This window comes from Sebastes fasciatus, chromosome 10 (assembly GCF_043250625.1).
Source record: "Sebastes fasciatus isolate fSebFas1 chromosome 10, fSebFas1.pri, whole genome shotgun sequence".
In the NCBI taxonomy this organism is placed as follows: domain Eukaryota; kingdom Metazoa; phylum Chordata; class Actinopteri; order Perciformes; family Sebastidae; genus Sebastes; species Sebastes fasciatus.
Window position 1 is genome coordinate 17,441,625 of NC_133804.1, and position 19,934 is coordinate 17,461,558.

General features: G+C 39.0%; 1 protein-coding gene across 1 annotated transcript in view; it reads right to left on the reverse strand.

Moving 5' to 3' along the window:
* Positions 1-613: 613 nt before the first annotated feature.
* Positions 614-19,934, reverse strand: part of ccdc88b (coiled-coil domain containing 88B) — a 59,270-nt gene continuing 39,949 nt past the window's right edge. The window contains exons 23-28 of the mRNA XM_074648639.1: positions 18,343-18,529; positions 13,940-14,085; positions 9,246-9,353; positions 6,189-6,340; positions 2,389-2,730; positions 614-2,010 (exon numbers count right to left, since the gene is read on the reverse strand). Coding sequence (XP_074504740.1) covers positions 1,973-2,010; positions 2,389-2,730; positions 6,189-6,340; positions 9,246-9,353; positions 13,940-14,085; positions 18,343-18,529 — 973 coding nt within the window. The 3' untranslated portion in view covers positions 614-1,972. The remainder of the gene's footprint in view (positions 2,011-2,388; positions 2,731-6,188; positions 6,341-9,245; positions 9,354-13,939; positions 14,086-18,342; positions 18,530-19,934) is intronic.

A 19,934-nucleotide genomic window follows, 5' to 3' on the forward strand; every position in this document is an offset into this window, starting at 1 on the left:
AAGACAAGATGAAGCGCTGAACTTTAAAAACGGAAATATATGGTGTCCCTAATGAAATCTCCTTTGATATTACTCACTAAGCATCTGTATTTGAGCGGCACCATAAACACTGCACAGCTGCTGTGTGGGTCTCTGCTGAGGGATTTACGCAGTGAAGCTATGTAGAGTATGGAGGGTAGGTCAAATAAAGCTGGAAACATCAATAAATAATATTGTTAGTCAATAATTAACATGGATGCCCACATAGATAAAATAAGATATAGACTATTTTATTGTCCCCGAGGGGAAATTTTGCTTGTGCAATAGTGCTGCACATAAGCTACTTAGTTGTGGAAGGTCCGATCCATACCCAACCCTGTCTCCCACAAAATTACGTTCCCACACAACTAAACTGCATTCTCAATTACGTTTTGAGGGAAACGTATTTTCTCCCGGATTACGGTCGCAGTATTAAACAGTTTTAAACATGTGGTTAACGTTGTATATTGAAACGAAACAAAACAGAAAACGCAACAACACTTCTTAGTTAGGTTTAGTAAAAAAATAAAAAAAACATCATGGTCTGGCTTAAAATGACTACGACATTGAACAAAACAAACATGCAACAAAACTACTGGGTTAGGTTTAATAAAAACAAATAAAAAAACATCATGGTTTGGCTTAAAATGACAACGATTCACACGGGACACGAACAGCGGTCTCCTGGGGGAAGGTCCGGTGTATTTTGACCCTCAGAGTGATGCCTCAAATAACTTTCTGGCTTGTTATACTCGTCATTAGAACACGCAATTTTCAATAATGTTATTATTCCACGCAACTTTCATTAATGGTCGCTCAATATACTAAGTCACCTGCTCTGCGTTGTTCTACATCATTTGCTGTGGCCGTCCGCAGACTTACAAACCTTTTTGTTATACGTCAAAAACCAAACGTCATCCGCGACAAAATAGGTTTCGTTCCAAATGTAATTGAGACATGTATCTGTAGGCCCAAGAGCAGCAAACACACAAACCTGAATTTAATCAGTTTTGTATTTTCGAGCAATAGGAATACGTGTGTAACAGATTAACATTCAAGAGCTTTCTTTGGGCTTTGAAAACCAACAGTTGTATATATATATATATATATATATATGTGTGTGTAGTTTCCCATTCTCTTCTGTATTTCTGTAATCTCTTCTACGATCGTATAGGTTGCCATTTTTTAAGTCCTGCGCCACTGTCAGGTGTATTGTAGCAGTGCTGTCACTCATCACTCGTCAGTGGAAGTATGCTACGATACGCCTGACAGCGGCTAGACCGGCTGAGAGAAGACAGATCAGGAGGGTTTGCTTCTTTCTCATAAGAATCTATCAGTCTTAATAATCTAACGTGTAATATTTATCTCACACAGATTTGCACTGAATTGATTCTCAAAAATATGGAACAAAGCGGGTCCATTATCAGTTCAATATGGTACAGGTCTTTTAGTTTCAAATTAGGGGATGATTCCTTATTTTACTGGACGGTTTTAACTAATGTTGACTATCGGTAGGAAATAGAAAGCACACAGTGGTCTGTTGATGTGAATGTTGCGTGGGGAAAACAGGAAATAGATAAGAGATACAAATTTCAAAAAAGAAAATAAATATAAATAATAAAATAAAATAAGCAAGTGAAAGATAAATATATTTTTAATGTAATTTATCAGCTGATTTGTGGTAAGGGAAAAATAATATTAAGTGATGTATTCAGTTTAATTTCTGACTTGTCTTGTGTTTTTATATATACAGTGTATTACTAGTGAGTCGGTTCATTCCTTCACACCACAGCAACACTTTACAATTGACAGAAGGATTTATTCATCCATTTAAAAATACTAGAAGGTTCTCATATTTAATATTGTCAGACATATAAAAAGCTGTATTAAAACATTTTGCCAGGAGCACATGATACAAAGCGTTTTTGAACTGAGAGTTGACTGTAGTTGTGTCTCAGGTCGTTGTGGTGTCGTCACTGGAGTGTTGATTGTCTGGAAGGCAGAGAAGATCACAGTCTAATAGATGCATTCATGTTTTATTAAAAAGAATATTAGCTGTATTTTGAGTGCTTTTGGATGTTATGGCTACTCTGGGCACAGTTTTATTTACGGTCCAATTTTTATTGGGCTTGACATTTAACTTGTTAGCCCATAGAGCTTTCACAATATTGTGCATACTCGCAAACACACACACTTTAAAACTATCTGAACAAGTCATTTATGTATCATTTAAAAAAAAATATGTATTCAATTCTTTCTAAAAAATCTCACCACTTTTCTTACTTATAATGCGGTTTTCCTTCTTTTAAGGACAATCAGACTTAGACAGTACAGACACACATCCTCCTCATTCCACTTTCTCCACCTCACCTCTGCCTTCATCCTCCTCGACACTCTCCTGACTGCTCAGCGGTGCGTCTGCTGCCTGGGGTGTGTTTGTTTCGCCTTTCTGTCCCTCCCAGAGGACACCGGACGTGTTCTGGCTGGAGCGCAGCCGCAGGCGGGGCGGTGTTTTTTGGTCACCAGGACTGAAGGATTGGGAGACTCCAGGGCCTCTGGACAAGCCGAGCCCCCAGCCGTGACGGGATCCCAGCTTACGGCGGCCCCCGGAGCCGGTGCGCATGGCTGGTGTCCCGGGAGCCGAGATGTCCGGCTCTGTCTGGGACGGAGTTTTTCTCATGGGAGAGGGAGAGACTGGAGCACTGCGGGGGTCTGAAACAGTATGAAAGGAATTCAAGGTTATTATTGATTAAATCCCATGTTTATACAAAAGCCATGGTAGTAAAGTTATAGGTGATACGATTTTGGTATTGATTATTGGCTCTTTCATGCTGAGATATGATTATTATCAATGAAAGGTTTTCAACATTTGTCTTCCTCTTAGCTAAACGTTTCATTGTGTGTGCCACCAGGGGGGACAGATCTGCTGATTGCTTTACAGCACAAACCAAGGCCTATTGAAAGAGGCTGGGACACGGTTGGACACGGGTCTTGTGTTATGGGGTATAACACACGCAGTGTAACTGAAGCTGCGGTCGTGGGTTGCGATTGGCTCAATTTCGGCGAGTGCAGCCGAGATTTTACTGCGCATGTGTTATACCCCGAAGATATGACGCGTGATCCAGCCTCTTTCAATAGGCCTGGGCACAAACCAGGAAGGAATATAACGGCTGTGTCTGAAATCATTCACTACTCCCTACTCACTATCCAGGGAGTTCTATATAGAGGACTATATAGTGAGCACATCAGCAAAATGAAAAAACACTTTCGGATGCTACTCGGATAATTTTTTCTGCGCCATTAATTACGTCATCACTGTCACATATGGCTGGTAGACCATCCATGATAAATACCGACATGTATTTTTGTGATAAATACATATATAAGCTATTTAGTTGAGTTGCGTCTTAGGGAAATGCTCTGAGTGAATTTATTCCCCAGCGTTTGTCTAGGGATTTTATTGTGCACGGTAAGAACGGAAGGAGTAAAGCGGTGCTGCCGTTGTCAATTTGGGGGCAATAAGTGTATTTTCCCAAATGAATAAGTACTTTGTGGCCGTTCGTGTTGTGAAGCGCTGCTCTGCTCACAATCAATATATTATTAAATTCGCACCGCAACTCATGGATTTGTCTCAATCACGCTGCTCTCGCTCCTCTCGTCCATCTACCATTTTTCCTTCAGCGCGATGCATGATGGTCTATAGTGCTCTGTTAGTGACCATCGCTATCCACTTCTTTTCACAATGCACTGTGGGATACTTTTGAGTCCACTATATAGGGTATGATAATTCTCACTATACATTCGAACAGGACACTAGTGAGTGATATCGGACACAGCCAACGTTTCTTTCAGTGCAAATGCAGTTTCAGGGACTCTGACATTGGCAGGTGCAGAAATAAATGAAGGAAATGTGATAACTGTGACTCAGGTGGTAGAGCTGGTCTGTCATTCATCAGATGGTTAGTGGTTTGATTCCTGTCCACATGTCAAAGTGTCCTTGAGCAACAAATTAAACAAAGAAAAGTTGCTCCTGATGGCCGAACTGCTCCGCCAACCATCAGTCTGTGAGTGTGAAGTAGAAGAGCACTGTAAACTAAGTGCTTAACCCCTTTATTTTAAACCCCTTATTTAGCAATTATAAGCAGTGTTGGGAAGGTGACTTTTGAAGTGTAATAGGTTACAGATTACTAGTTATCCTGTTAAAAATGTACAAAGAAATGTAACTATTGTAATTACTTCATCAAAGTAATGTAACTTATTACATTTGGTTACTTTTCTAACAAATGTTTGAGCAATAAAGCTGAAAAATCCTCAAACCTAAACTTAAACCAGGCAGTGTAAACCTCTCAACAGTACTCAACACTGATTACCGTCAAACTTTTATTAAAAGTTCTTCAATATAACTTGAATTAAGATTGTAACAAAGCAACAGAATGAATGTGATATTCTACATATAAGCTTTTTATTGTATATAATATATTCAGATGTGTTCCCTTTGTAATCACCAACATTTTGATTAGTAACTGTAATTTAATTATATATTTCTTCTCAGTAACTGTAACTTATTACAATTACATTTATTTTGTAATTTAAATGCGTAACTCCATTACATGTAACTAGTTGTTCCCCAACACTGTATAAGTGGTATATAAACAATTAAATGTACATGCTTAGCAAAGTAAATAATGTAGTTTAGTTAAGCACATATGTTTAGTAAACATATGCATGCGTCAACTGCAATTCCTCCTGAGATGCATCAAACATTTTTAAAATATTTATAAAGAAATATAAATATAATTGCATGTAAAGATATAATTTAAATGTAGCAACTCGCCTTCACTACCGTCTTTTCTTATACAATATGGCATTTCAAATGACAATTATAATCATGATGCTGAAAAATTATAATTGTGAAAATGCCACTTTCAGAATGGGCCTACAGCCTGGTCTAAACTGGTAATTAGTGCTGTTTAAATTGTACTTCTAAGTTTATTAAAATTCATAAATTATGTAATAAAATACATTTTCTAGAAAATTTAAAAACATAGGTAACAGCTTAACAAGGATATAAATCTAACCTTTGTATTCAAAAAGGCAATCCTAACCTATTAAACAGATTATATACAATTTAAATTATTTAAATTATTCATAAATTCTGACTTATATTAATGGGATAAAGAACTGCCGTGGAAGACCTCGCTGTGTGCCAGTCTGTTCGGAGAGTTTAACACCAGCTGCAGCCTGAGAACTGACCTGAGACCAGCGGTTAAGGTCAAGTTAAGCTGCCATAAAGCGTGTTAGTTTCAGGGTTAAATGTTGGTGTTGTGGGAAAATGTCAGCTCAAGACAGGAAGTGTGAACTATGTGTGGGAAATATCTTAACTGGCTCACATGATCTATCTTTTTTACAAGACATCTAATTTATTTACAGCAATTAAACTAGGATCATAATATATTTTTTTACTGTTATATATATATATATATATATAGTAGGTAAGTGCATCATCTTTAGATTTTCTGTTTCTTCCGCTTGGAGTGTAGCTGGGAGATCGAGTCTCTGTCTGGGAAACGGGCTCAATAAAAGCCACCACTCCTCTTGTTGAGGCCAGGCCTCCCAGTGTTTGGTCCTGACACACAGTTTAAGAAAGCAGGGTTTTAGGGGGGATAATAGAAAACACAATGCGAGGAAAAATAAAATTAAATAGGGCCAATAACAGTGTGTCCAAAAAAAGAGAGGAAAATATCATGAATGTAGGTTTGGGCTTAAATCTTGGCTTTGAAAGCGTCTGCAGAGAGTTTTTCTCTCCTCTCTCATCCAGTAAAAAGCATTCCACAGTCAAGGTGCATAAAGAGAGGATGAAGCCTCGTGAATATTTTCCTTTCAACATGTGGTTAGCAGAGAAAGCCGGCCTCAGTAAGTCTTGGCTCTCTACAGGGAGAGATCTAAGGAGAAGAGAGTGGTATCAATTCCGACCACACTTGGTAGTCATGAGATGATTTGTATGCATGCCTGTAGCCTCGCTTGATGGGGTGAGCATGTGAGCATATCTTTGTGAAAACCAGTCGGCTGGTTGTTTGTGTGTGAGAGAAAGAGAGGTAGTGTGCTGCGCCGTGTGTGTGTGTGTGTGTGTGTGTGTGTGTGTGTGTGTGTGTGTGTGTGTGTGGTCTCACCAGGGTGAGGGGTGTGCGTGTCTGATGTAAATTCATTGCTGTCGGCCAGGTTTTCCACACTGCCCAGGGCGGTGAAGAGGGCGCGTCCCTCTCTTTGTCCTCCCCGGGGTTTGATTAGCTTCTTCATCCTGTCCGCAATCCAGTTAGATTTCCTACGAGGACACAGAGGACAGGGACCATTTACAAAGAGGGATGAGTTAGGAGTGTGTGTGTGTGTGTGTGTGTGTGTGTGTGTGTACATTCACAAACAACGCCCTGATATTCCAGAAAACACTTGGACGATGCCAAGTGTAACAAGGGCTGCGTGATTTAAAAATGAGAATAAAATGTCCCTGAAGGTGCCAGCCAACTGTCATTAATTACACCAAAGAAAGCACTTTGTAACATGACGTCAATAAGGTCTATTTTGAAGTGTTATAATTAAAATGTCATTATCATATTAATTTGTAGCACTAGGGACAAAATGCATCTCTGTGACACTTGGACAATTTGTACACAACAATACTAATTATTAAATGTTCAATTATGGTACTAAATGCTTGCCAGCTGTCCAATGAAAGACGAGTATGTCTCCTCCTGAATGAATCGGGCGTTCTGCTAAAGTGGCAACAACTTATGAACTGAGATAGCTGCACCTCAGTTTACCAATTTATTTACTTATTCTGACGCATTGTTGGAAACGAGCCTTCATGAGAGCACTACAGAGCAGTGTGCTACTTCTGGGTCTGAGAAGTGAAGCCAATGAGGAAGTGCCTTAGACTTGCATTCTTTCTAACAACCAGCAGGGGGCGACTCCTCTGGTTGCAAAAAGGGGTTTGATTGTATAGAAGTCTATGAGAAAATAACCCCTCTTCTCACTTGATTTATTACCTCAGTAAACATTGTAAACATGAGTTTATGGTCTCAATCGCTAGTTTCAAGTCTTCTTCAATACAGCATGATGTTCATTTAGTAAATCATGGTCCCATTTAGAGTCAAATTGACCATAAAGCAGGGGATGCTTTAGGGCGTGGCTACCTCGTGATTGACAGGTCACTACCACGGCGTTGTCCGGTCTGGGAGTCTGTTTTCGTCTTAAAACTTTAATCTTTTGACAGTGTGTTTCCAGTTCATGAAAGTTAATTATAACCTTTTTGGTCGCCTAAAAATGTCTTATTCAGCGCTCGGTTGTACTTAGCTCCACCCTCTCGAGTCACTTCTGGTTGCAAAAAAACAACATGGCTACGGCCAAAAGGACAACTCCTAGCTTCAAAACGTCAGTCCACAAACCAATGGGTGACGTCACGATGACTACGTCCACTTATATACCGTCTGTGGTATTCTCCTCCTTTTATAGTGTGGTACCAGACTAAGAGTAAAATAAAGACACGGTCCTCCCAGATTTTACCATAATGCACAAACAAGGAACCAGGGTTTTTAGAGATAATAGAAAACATAATTCAAGGGAAAATAAAATTAAATGGGGACAAAAAGAGACAATCCTCCTCCTGCTATGGAGAATAAGCAACCCTTGCCAGGTGTGTGGGGGAGGTATACCTTCTGTTACCATAAAGAACAATACTATACAACAGCAGCTTGTTATCAAAAGATTATATGAACAAACATTGCACTGTAACCACTCTTAAACCTCAACATCTTACAAAACAGACTCTGTATACAAAGTGCAAATGTAAGTGTACAACCTAAATGCAGTTCGAGGACCCTCTTAACAATGACTTGTGAACCCAAACATATTAAGACTACAAGGTCAGTTTGAGGGAGCCAAACTCTAGATGAAACCAAAACACAAGGGGAAATAATATATCCTGTGTCTTTTTAACAGTCTGGAAGATGAGCCTTTGCAACAATAAAAATAATTTGAATGAAAAAGCATCATTTAATACATTAATAGTTGCATTGAATTCAGTTGGTTGATCCAAAACGTTTCTCTCCAGGTCAAAATCTTAGGAAGATTGGCCAGTAAAGTATTGATCTTTTTGTGTTTTTGGAGTGCAGCTATCTCAGTTCATAAGTGCTTGCCAATAGGGCTGGGCGATATGGAGAAAATCAAATATTGCGATATTTTTGACCGTATACCTTGATATCGATATGAATATTTGTGCTTTTACTAAATATTTACACAATGAGATTTTAGATAAATAATCATCAGTGATGTGGATTTAATGACTAAATGGGGTAAAGGCAAATAATAGAACAGCTAGAACAATCTGGTAAGTTACTGTACTGTAATGCAGCCTTTAAATCTAGGAAAAGACAACACTTAACATATTACGATATCCAAATTCTAAGACGGTATCTAGTCTCATATCACTATCTCGATATATTTATATATTGCCAGCTCTGCTTGCCAACTTTATATTAATATGGCACCAATTTTGCAATATTCCAAATTCATTTTCTTCAATTAAATCAACAAAAGGTATTTTTTGATTAAAAAAGAGACACTAGGTTGTTCAAGGTGCATATACATACAGAGTGACCAGTTTATTAGGTACATCTGTATAACTATACGTTCTTTATGTGTTTATATTGTTTAGTTTTTGTTGGCACCATGTAAGAGTTGTTGACTCTGGGGTTAAAGTGTCTTTTTTATATTTTGTTCATACCTAATGGAGTGGACAAAATAATAGAAACACCTTTCAATATATGCATATATGCAATGTAATGGAGTTGATTCAACTCCTCTCCTACATTATATTTATATTTGATATATAAAACCAACTTTGACTTAAAACACAGGTTAAAACTGTTTTATTCCACTGTGTTTGACCGAAAACAAAATTTCACTTATCATTATCCACCTTGCACCTTACTTCCTGAACTAATTTCTACTTATTTGTCCACTTTTATATTTCTCTTAAAATATTTTGTATCCATTCATGTTTAAATGTCTTATGCTGTGTTTCTTTTCTTTGTTTAAAGCACTTTAAATTGTCTGTATGTATGACATGTGCTGTATAAACACACTTGCCGACCCTTGTTTTCTGCAGGGATATTGTACTGTATTGAGATGCACAGATGTAGGTGTAAAGGTGTGTGTATATTTCTATACAGTACTTGGCTTTGCTGGCTGAAGGTAGCATGCTGGGCTCGAGGACTCTATACTGATCCATAATCTTCTCCACCAATTTCTGCTTCTCCCGACGGAGCTCGCTCAGCTTCTCCCTGAAGGAAAACATATGAAGCATCAGAACAAAGCAGCTGAGTAGGAAGGTCTGTTTGATTCATTCCATGCATTCATTATCAGTGTGAGTATTCTTGAGTGGGTATGTATAACTTGGCGGATAGCGTATGAATCAACCCTGTCAGCTCACTACTGAGAAGTGGAGCCTGCTGTGCTGTTTGAACTGTTTTCTTTTTAAACCAGCAGATCTGAAAAGAGACTGGGTGGATGTTAATGTTCAGGGGGTTCGAGCTGCGTTGTGTGGATAAACATAAAGCAGGACATTGATGAGAAACAGCCTGCATGCTGAGGCTCAAAATAAAAATACTGAACACAAAGTCGCTGACAGCGTGAGCTGACCGCTGGTTCCTGACTCACAGCTGCGAGCGGAAAAGATCAGGAAGGTTATCAGAGGTGAGCGACGGTCAGTATCGAGGCCCGTGTACATTTTTAGCCATGCTAGCGGCATGAATCTATGGATGACTGGTGGTCCGTCGTTTGGTCAGTCCACTGCTTTGGTCCAGACTGAAATACCTCAACAACTATTGGAGGACTATTAAACAGTGCACAGCAACAAAGCAGGTTCTGTTTTGAGAGTGACACTATAGCATTACACTGACTAATGCTTCTCTGTTGTTATTGAAATCAGTTAGGAAGTCCTGCTATACATACAGGATTATCTTGCTATAAAACAAAAAACACATCTTCATATAGTACATATGATTTTTTAAGTAAGGCAACATTTTATGATACAGTATTACCTTGTTTATTTCTTAATTAAACACAGAAATCGCTTATATTTGTTGTTTCTAGCCAAGCACGGCATTGTCATTTTACTCCAGCGCCACCATGAGGTTCATATTTGTGGTTTTGAGAGAAATATCTGTTGCAGGGATGACATGACTTTGTAGGCCAACCAGGAAGTTAGCATCACACTGGTTCCCTCAACAAAAAGCCAATGGGATTTTTCCATTTGGTTTTGGGTTATTGCAGAAAATAAACTCTGCGATAAACAAATGTTTATGATACTATACTTTACATTTTGTTTAGCAAAATAATCTTCACAGATTAACACCACTTTTATGATTTTTTTAAAGCGTGAATGCAATCGCCAGAAGTAAAAAGTAGCGTTATTTAACCTCCTTCGCGACAAGCTAGAATGACATGGTTGGTACGGCCTAAAAATCTTAATGAACTTAGTGGCATTAAAACAAAATGCGTTAACGTGTTATTTTCGTGTTAACTTTGACAGCCCTACCAAAGACTCATTCAAAAAACCCATCGACTTTGACACGAAGGAACCGGAAGTGCAAAAATGACTCACTTTCGACTTATGTCAGAATTTTTGACCTCCTTCCTGCACCACTCTATAGGCTACAGACATTCATGATGCTTTCAGGATGAATTGTAAAAACGTTCTCCTGACTTTGGTTTATGACCACACACCTGCAGAATTAATAACGTTTCCATCGGTCTCAGCTGTAGGCTACTTTTTGCTTTGTGCTAATTAGCCAATGTTAGCACGCTAACACACTAAACTACAATGATGAACATGGTAAACATTATACCTGCTTAGCATTAACATGTTAGCAGGACATTAGCGTTTAGCTTAAAGAACCACTGTGCCTTGAACAGTCTCACAGAGCCGCTAGCATGACTTAGATTCCTCATCTTGCTTTCATATTTCTGATTGGATTTGTTTAGTTTATTCAATGTTTTCCAATTTCATAATGTGGCCATTGGCTCTGTTCATTCTTTTGTCATTTCCTTACAATCCTCAGTATGTGTATCAACTACAATCCAAAGCATCTAGCTGGCAGCAGATCAGTATCAAATTTATTAGATATGTTTAGAGTGTGATGAAGCACTCTTGAAGGCCGGTTCGATTTATTTTATGAAAGCTTATGAGGCCTCCTCACATGTTTGCTCACTGAATTCACAACATTTCCCGCAACATTAAGTTTGGAAGGACAAAGTCACTGCATCATTTGCTCTGTGTCTCTCACAACAAAAGTGATTTTGTAAATCAAACAATCCAAACTGTCTTTTGCACTTTCCAAGGTCTTAAATATATTTTTGCCAGACACTTCTTGAATGGAAATAAAGAGATGAGACTGCTGAGAGGCTTAGATGTCTGTGAAGTGTGTTTTTAAATCTGCTTTCAGTAAAGAAAGTGTTCATAAGGCATTTCACTCAGAACTAAGTTGTTTTTTTTCGGTATTTGGTGCATTTTCGTATTTGGCCTGTTTACTCACACATCACATGGACTAATATGTAGCACATTGGGCTGTTACTGTACTGCATGTCATCCTGTTTGTGATTTTATCCTTTCATGATGAACTACTCTTCGCTTTTCATTCCACCAAGGAACACAAAGAAAAAGCTGAATATGACTCAGTTTGCCTTCACCTCATTTTTTTAATGCCTGTTTATCAAAGCAAGAGAAACTGCCAGCTATGAGATAACAACATCTGCTCCCCTTCCTCCCTATTTGGACTTGTAGCCTGGCGTTAGTTTGGATAACATTCTCATCCCTAATGAACCACATCACACCCCAGTGTACTTGGCTCAGGACAGACACCTGCACTTCCTGCTCAAATAACATGAACTGCAAGAATAAACACCCCCGTTTAAATATAAATAAATGTATTGTAATAATACCAAATCAAATAATTAAGAAGGAAAAGGGCTGATCAGGGAATCCACTGAGGTTTCTGTTGAAGCTTTTAAAACCCCTTTTTGTACTGAGAGTGGTTTCAAGAGCCCTACAGTTTTTAAAAGTCTTTTTCATACAAGTACCATTACTCTGAATGCTAAATACGGTCTACAAAACAGCACTTTATTAAAATAATACGTTTCAATAACATTAAAAACTCTTTAATTCAAGTCTCACTGACACCCTGAAGGTCGCCCACAGAGCGAGTCCTGTCTACAACATCAAAAGTGCTTGATAGTAGCAACCTCTTACCAGTTGTGTGCCTCTATAGCTAAATACAATTTATTTTTAAAAATTGTAGAGCTGAGGGGAGCTGCAGAGTCGGGTGGTGACTCTGTGTTTGTCACTACAAACAACCCCTTTCACATACACATGTAGTCATTTGATCTATATTTAATATAAACATATTGACTAGAGTAGCTTTAGCTCCTACCTCAGTGTTCCCATTGTTCAGGTGAACTGGAGGGATCTGATAAACCAAGTACATACGATGGAAAGGATAACATATATTATAATTAGTAGGGCTGTCAAAGTTAACGCGTTAACACAAATTAGTTTTGATGTCACTAATTTCATTAACGCAATCGATCTTTTGGAGGTTGTTGCGGGCTCAGATTTAAAGCTAGAGTGAAGATAGTGGCATCATATGAAACTAGAAAACCTGAGGAGTCCATGTCATAGTAAATAACGCTCCACACTTATGCTAAATCTTGTCGAGAAAAAACTGTCATCTCCGCTTTCGAAGGGGTCTCTTGACCTCTGATCTCAAGATATGTGAATGAAAATGGATTCAATGGGTACCCACGAGTCTCCCCTTTACAGACATGCCCACTTTATGATAATCACATAATAAACATCATGTCAACAAAGTCTAACACCTGACCAACACATGCAATCTACCAGAAGGAAGGAAAGTATGAATGATGACTCAAAATGCCCTCTGACGATGTCTGGCTGCACCTATTATCATTCTGCTATAGGAGGAAAACTGCTCTGGCTTATGTGTATTTCTTTAAACCAATCACAGTCGTTTTGGGCGGCGCTTTTCCCAGGATGCAGCGACGGTGCCCTTGCAAAATAGATAGCGCCGATAGCGGAAGAGGAGAAGAATGCTACGTGCAATATGTGACTAATAGCAGGCTTATGCCCACAGTCTACATCCGGTGAGTCAGACCAGCATAAAGAGAAAGGCAGTGGGAGCGATAAATCTGGCACATCTAATGGTTGTTTTTGTTTGTTTGGGTGTTGAGTTAAAAGATCAACAATCTCTCTCCAGAATCGCTGACTTCACCTTGAAAGGTGTAAGAGGCTGTAGACCTCACGTGGGGCTGCTGAACTAAAATATGCAATATTAACAGTGACATTTTTCTCACTAATTTAAGAAAAAAAAGTCCTTAGTGAATAAAACTTTTCAAGAATGAAAGCTTCAAATAATTAAATAATAATTTACGAGAGATATGGCTCATTAGACTTGAAGGGTGAAGCCAGCTCTGCGTGCTCACTATTAGTTCTGGATTAATCTGTTAGTCATTTAACAGGACGACTGCTGAGTGCTGTTGGACTGTGAAATTGTTCATTCTCAAACCTTTACGTAAGTGCTTTTATGTCCTGGATATGAATACAGACCGCCAACAAAGTTAGAAATGTTAACAAATTGCTCTAACACACAATACATAAAGTTTAATTTAAACAATAGCGTTAAGATGCTTTGTTGCGAGGAAACCTGATTTTCTTCAATACGCTTCTTGTTGTCTTGTCAGTAATTCCAAACAAAACAAATTATCTGGACTGTGTGTGAGTGTGTTTGCGCGTGTGCGTGTGTGTGTGTGTGTGAGCGTGTGTGTGTGTGTGTGTGTGTGTGTGTGTACTGACTGGTGCTCCCTCTGCTGTGAGTGGTGCTGGTCACGGCGCTCCAGGCTCTGCTCCAGTAAGGACCGGTTCTCCTTCAGCAGGCTCTGGTTCTGCTCCGCTAGATGTCGGTTCTCCTCCTCCATGTTCCCCTTCAGCTGGGTCAACAGCTGCACACACACACACACACACACACACACACACACAATACCGTAAATGTCAATAAAAAAAAAAATTGTTTGGTAAGATCCAAATATATAGTTTTTGTATGAATGTGTTCGGGCAGGTAGCCGTCAAAGTAGACAAGAAAAGCAAATGTAAAAGATAGAAAACATGCAATACATCTGCAGAAACATCTATACAGGCTCATTCAGATTTACCTGAATAGCAGTCACTAGTATTGAATGTGTCAGCTTTGAAAGACTTCTATAGTGTGTAAATATCAAAGGCAATTGAAAGAGGTACAAAGAGACCCAATAGCCGGTGAATTGCCGGGGCATCGGTCTAAAAAACTGCAAAATTGTATAATAAAACTTGACAAAACGGTGAAGCAAGAGGTTGGAGCTCAGTGGCACTGACTGACTGAAAGGCACAAAACCACAAACTGCAGCCTCACAGATGACAAAAGAACTAATTCAGCAGCTCTACAAAGCTGTCTGAACAAAAGATGTTTTAAGGCAGAGTTAACATCCAAGGCTAACACACAATACCTCATCATCTAGTGAATGGAATTACTAAGCAGTGATAGAAGTAAAAACCTTTTTCTACATCTGAATAAATGTCTAAGCTTAGAAAAGCCATACAAGAAGGTACGGTCATGTTTTTACAATAACACTTCTCTCTATTTCCTATTTGTGAATCTGTTTCCAATTATTTTTAGCCGCCGTCCTGTCCAACCTACTGTGGCGCCATCAGTTAGCACAGCTGCTGCAACAGGTTAATTGCGACACTGCACCGGCTCCAAACTGAACTTTTCCTTTTGATCAAAGAGAAGAGTTGCCACCTCTCCACTTCTCTACACAACAGTATAATGAGCAGCCTGGATGTCTGATTCCCAGGATCTAAACCTAACTACCTACAGTATAACATGCTGGGGGGCTGAATAGGGCTGTGTATAAAATACGTATCATGATACATGGTAAAAATTGTCGCAGTATAAAGACACACCACCATATGTATAAAGTCTGAGTTAAAAAAGTCACTATGTGAAATGGCTACAATTGGGACTAACATCATTACACATGAATACAATTGGACTCATTGGATCCACAAGAGTCTCAGCTTTACAGTGATACCCAATTTATGTAATTACAAGACGGTTTAGGGACCCCAGTATGCAGAAATATTCAAACACACCATTTTAGAAAAGGGGAAAATAAGACATTTGAACTGCATGCAAAAAACTGCATGTGATTATTAAAAAAGTGGGCATGTCTGTAAAGGGGAGACTCGTGGGTATCCATAAAACCCATTTTCATTCACATATCTTGAGTTCAGAGGTCAAGGGACCCCTTTAAAAATGGCCATACCAGTTTTTCCTCGCCGAAATTTAGTATAACTTTGGAACGTATAATGTCATATCTTCATTCTAGATTTAAAACTGAGCCAGCTACAACCTCTGAAAGACCGCATAGCTGCCGGGTCCACCGAGGTTAATTAAAAATCAATACAGCGTTTTGAAGAATCAATACAGTATTGCAAAACATAATATTGAGATACTTATGTGTATCAATATTTTCTTACACCCTTAGGGCTGAATAAGGCGTCGAGCGAGGCCCATGGGAATGCTGGTACTTCAACATTCAGAGCAGTTTTAACCTGAGTCTACATAGAAATGATCTGGCAAGAAGTAAGGCTGAAAATCCTAGAATGAAATTTGTGAAAAATATGGCTCATCAGACTCAACAAAGGATGCTGATTCTTTATGTTTTAATTGTTTAGCATTAATCAGAACCAGAATAAGGTATATTATCAAGTAGGTTTTCACTTACAAGGAATTTACCTTGGTGTTTGGTCCATACAATAAACATATTCGAAGGAAATAGAAATACAGGCAATGTACGGTAAAAGTCAAGAACATAAATATAGAATAACAAATGCAATACAAATATGAAAAAGAGCCGATAAAAAATACTCCAACAAATATGTACAATATAACAGCTTGTTGACCAGATCAACTGCGGCTGAGAAGACCTCGGCCTCCTGCCAGAGGGAACTGACTCAAAAAGTTTGTGTCCAGAGTAGGAAAGGTCGGCGACAATCTTTCCTGCCCGCTTCGGGGTCCTGGAGGCGTGCACCCTCTCCGCAGAGCGAAGGATCTGCTGCTACTATCTTTATCGACATCTGCTACTAGTTAGTCATTTAATGAAATAGTTCCGCATCGTGGGAAGCAAGGTCATTTCGCTTTCTTGACGAGAGTTAGATGAGAAAATCGATACCATTCTCACAACTGTACAGTACATTAACTTAGCACACTGACTGTAAACAGGGGGAAACAGCTAGCCCGGCTCCGTCCAAAGGTGACAAAATCCACCCACCAGCACCTCTAACGCTCACTAATCAACACACTGTATATCCTTTAATCCGTACAAAGACTGAAGTGTAAAAAAGGCAATTGGATGTTTTATGGACGATTATGTGCTGAACTATTTCTTGGCCAGGTGCAGTGACTTCCTGCGGTCTCTGCTGGTTGCCAGGCAACTGCTCAGAGCCCAAAAACTCGACAGCACATAACCAGTCGTAAAACCATAACGATGAAATACAACGTGTTCATTTGTGAGCTTTATGAGCTTTCGAGGCGCTGGTATGTGATTTTTTTTTACATTTGGACACAGCCAGGCTAACCGTTCCCCCTGTTTCCAGTCTTTATGCTAAGCTAAGCTAACCTGGCTCCATATTTACCATTTAGACTTAAGAGTGATATCAATCTTAACTGTATTTCCCCCTAGGGCTGTCAATTGATTAAAATATTTAATCACCATTAATCGCATGACTGTCCGCAAATTAATCACACACCTTTTATTTGTTCAAAATTACCTTAAATGGAGATTTGTCAAGTATTTATTACTCTTATTAATTATAAATATGCTGCTTTTTGCAAATGTATATATATATTTATTATTGGAAATCAATTAACAACACAAAACAATGACAAATATTGTCCAGAAACCCTCACAGGTACTGCATTTAGCATAACAAATATGCTCAAATCATAACATGGCAAACTCAAGCCCAACACGCATTAACAGCTGTCAGTGTGTCAGTGTGCTGACTTGACTATGACTTATATATTATCATAAAGTGGGCATGTCTGTAAAGGGGAGACTTGTGGGTACCCATAGAACCCATTTTCATTCACATATCTTGAGGTCAGAGGTCAAGAGACCCCTTTGAAAATGGCCATGCCCGTTTTTTCTCGCCAAAATTTAGCGCAAGTTTGAAGCGTTGTTTAACCTCCACGCGACAATCTAGTATGATATTATGCTACTATCTTCACTCTAGCTTTAAAACTGAGCCCGCTACAACCTAAAAATCGCAAGTTGCATTAATGCGTTAAAGAAATTAGAGTCGTTAAAACGAATTTGCGTTAACGCGTTATAATCGCGTTAACTTTGACAGCCCTAATTTACCCAAATGTCCATCTATTCCTTTAAAGGTTGGTTATTGTCCTGACTGAAAACTGTGGATACCAACTGACAATGATCAAGATAGCAGGCTGGTCCACATATGTCTTGAATCTTTGCAGTGATTTTGTGATTTCTGTTTCTTCTTGTACAATATTTCTTAACATATATCTGCAGACTGAACGTCCTGAACCAGCTTTTGATTCAGCAGCTGGATGAAGCAGCGTAACGTAACATCTGCTGGTTGACTTCTTAAACTCTCTACAAGGAAGTCAATTTACACCTGTTTCGTCCCCTCAAACGACTGGAGACTTTCCTGCTTGAAGAAGGCTTTCAATACTCAGCGCTTGTTTGACGGCATTATACAGAAGAGTAAAGCTCTTCTGGAGGCAAAGATGCCCCTACTCCTTATTAGCTACTTGGTTTTCATTTTCTGTTTGGACCAATATATCATTTTTCTTCTTACATGTCAAGCTGAAATCAAATTTTTATATCACATATCAGAAATCAGCCTCTCCCTGTTCCCCACTGATGATACGATAACTGTTCCTCCCTGACCGCAACTATGTAAAATACTCTCTAAAACCTGCAATGCGCTCCTAATCAGTTTTGTTTAATTGCCCAATAATGCTTTAACTAAATTAGTTTCTTTATTTCGAGAGGGTAATGTATCTGAGTGTCTCCGCTGTGAAGCAGTAAATCCCTTTTTTGCATGAAAGCAGCTTGAATACAAAACACCCGTGTGTATCTGCAGGTGTGTAGATACATGTATATTTCTGTGTGTGGGTGTGTGGGTGTTAATACCTGATACTGGCTGGTGAGGCGGGCGCTGCTGATGTCCAGGCTCTGGTTGGTTTCCCTCAGGCCGCTGAGTTCCCCCTCCAGTCGCGTCCGCTCCAGCTGGGAGCCGCTCAGCTCGGCCCTCAGACCCGAGCCCTGAGCCAGCAGCTCCGCCTGTGACGCCAACCCCTCCTTCTGCTGGGCCTGCAGCCTGAAACACCGACACACACGGCCGGGCTTTACTCATCGCTGTCACTGTTACGTGTCCTGCAAAGTGTTGTGTGTATCATTTGTTTGGTAAGTGCTCCTTTGTTAAATTATTATTACACAACACGATGAGTTCTCACAAAGCCAGAAAACAACAAAAACTAATAAATCATCTCGGACAAAATGGTTGAAGAACACATCAATGGTTACAAAATACAGAGCTACACAATCACCTTTGTTTTATTATATAATGAGAACTACAATGAGATTAGATGAAACTCGTAATGGACACTGTGGGGGTAGATTGCTAATATTCAGTAATAAACATCCAACATTTTATGTTCCCAATGTGGATTCAAAGTGTTTTGGGAAGAAACTTTTTATGTAAGTTAAAATTGAACCAGTGTACAGCATGGCTCGGTATTAAACAAATCAGCCACAGTCCATATATTTCCTTTAGTGCTGCAAATAATGATAGTTTAATTGTTGATTAATCTATGAAGCATTTGTTCTAATTTCAGCATATAGTAAAATAATCTTCAAACACCGTGACAAACGTGTCACAGAAGATGGTGACATCATCAAATGTCTTTGTTTTGTCAGACCAACCGTCCAAAACCCAAAGATAATAATCATAGAGGATAGAGTTGTTCCAATACTGATACCAGTATTGGAAATGCGTCGATACTGCCCAAAATTTGCGTTTGGGTATTGGCAAGTACGCCAGTCTATGCACCAATCTGATACCACAATTTATTTACCAGGAAAAAGATCAACTTGTTGAACCAGCAACCAATTCTTTTTCACCCTGGCTGTATCATGGCTGCCACTAGTAACTACTACTACTTTTAGAGCAGCAAAGAAGAACTGATTGCAGGTAGTTTGGCCGTGACGATAGCAAACAGTGGAGAGTGTAACAGTAACCGTAGTCAGAGCAAGGAAAACGTCAGCCATTTGGCAACATTTCACAGTGGAAAATCCAACAAGTAAAACTGTGATATGTACAGTATGTACTCAATTGTGACTGCACTACAACAATTTGTTAAAGGAATTGTTATTTATTCCTAGATTTAGTTTTTAAGATACTGTTGCACTACTGTTCCTTTCCTATTTAAAATGTAATTTTTTTCGGAATTGCAAGCTGCTAAACTCAAACTCAAATAATAATAATGTATCGGAACATTAAAAACACACGGAAATATTAATACTTGAAAAGCTGGAGTTTTTGCCAGATTTTCTTGAACCGGCAATAACTGTTTTTTGTCCGCATTAGCCTTCATTCTGAGTTGTGTTTCTGGTCACCTGATGATAATAAGTTCAGTATTCACCCTTTTTTAGCTTCATTTTTGGTCTCCACCAACTCCTGAAGGAAATATCTGCTCTTTAGCTGCTGAATGCTCCACTATGTT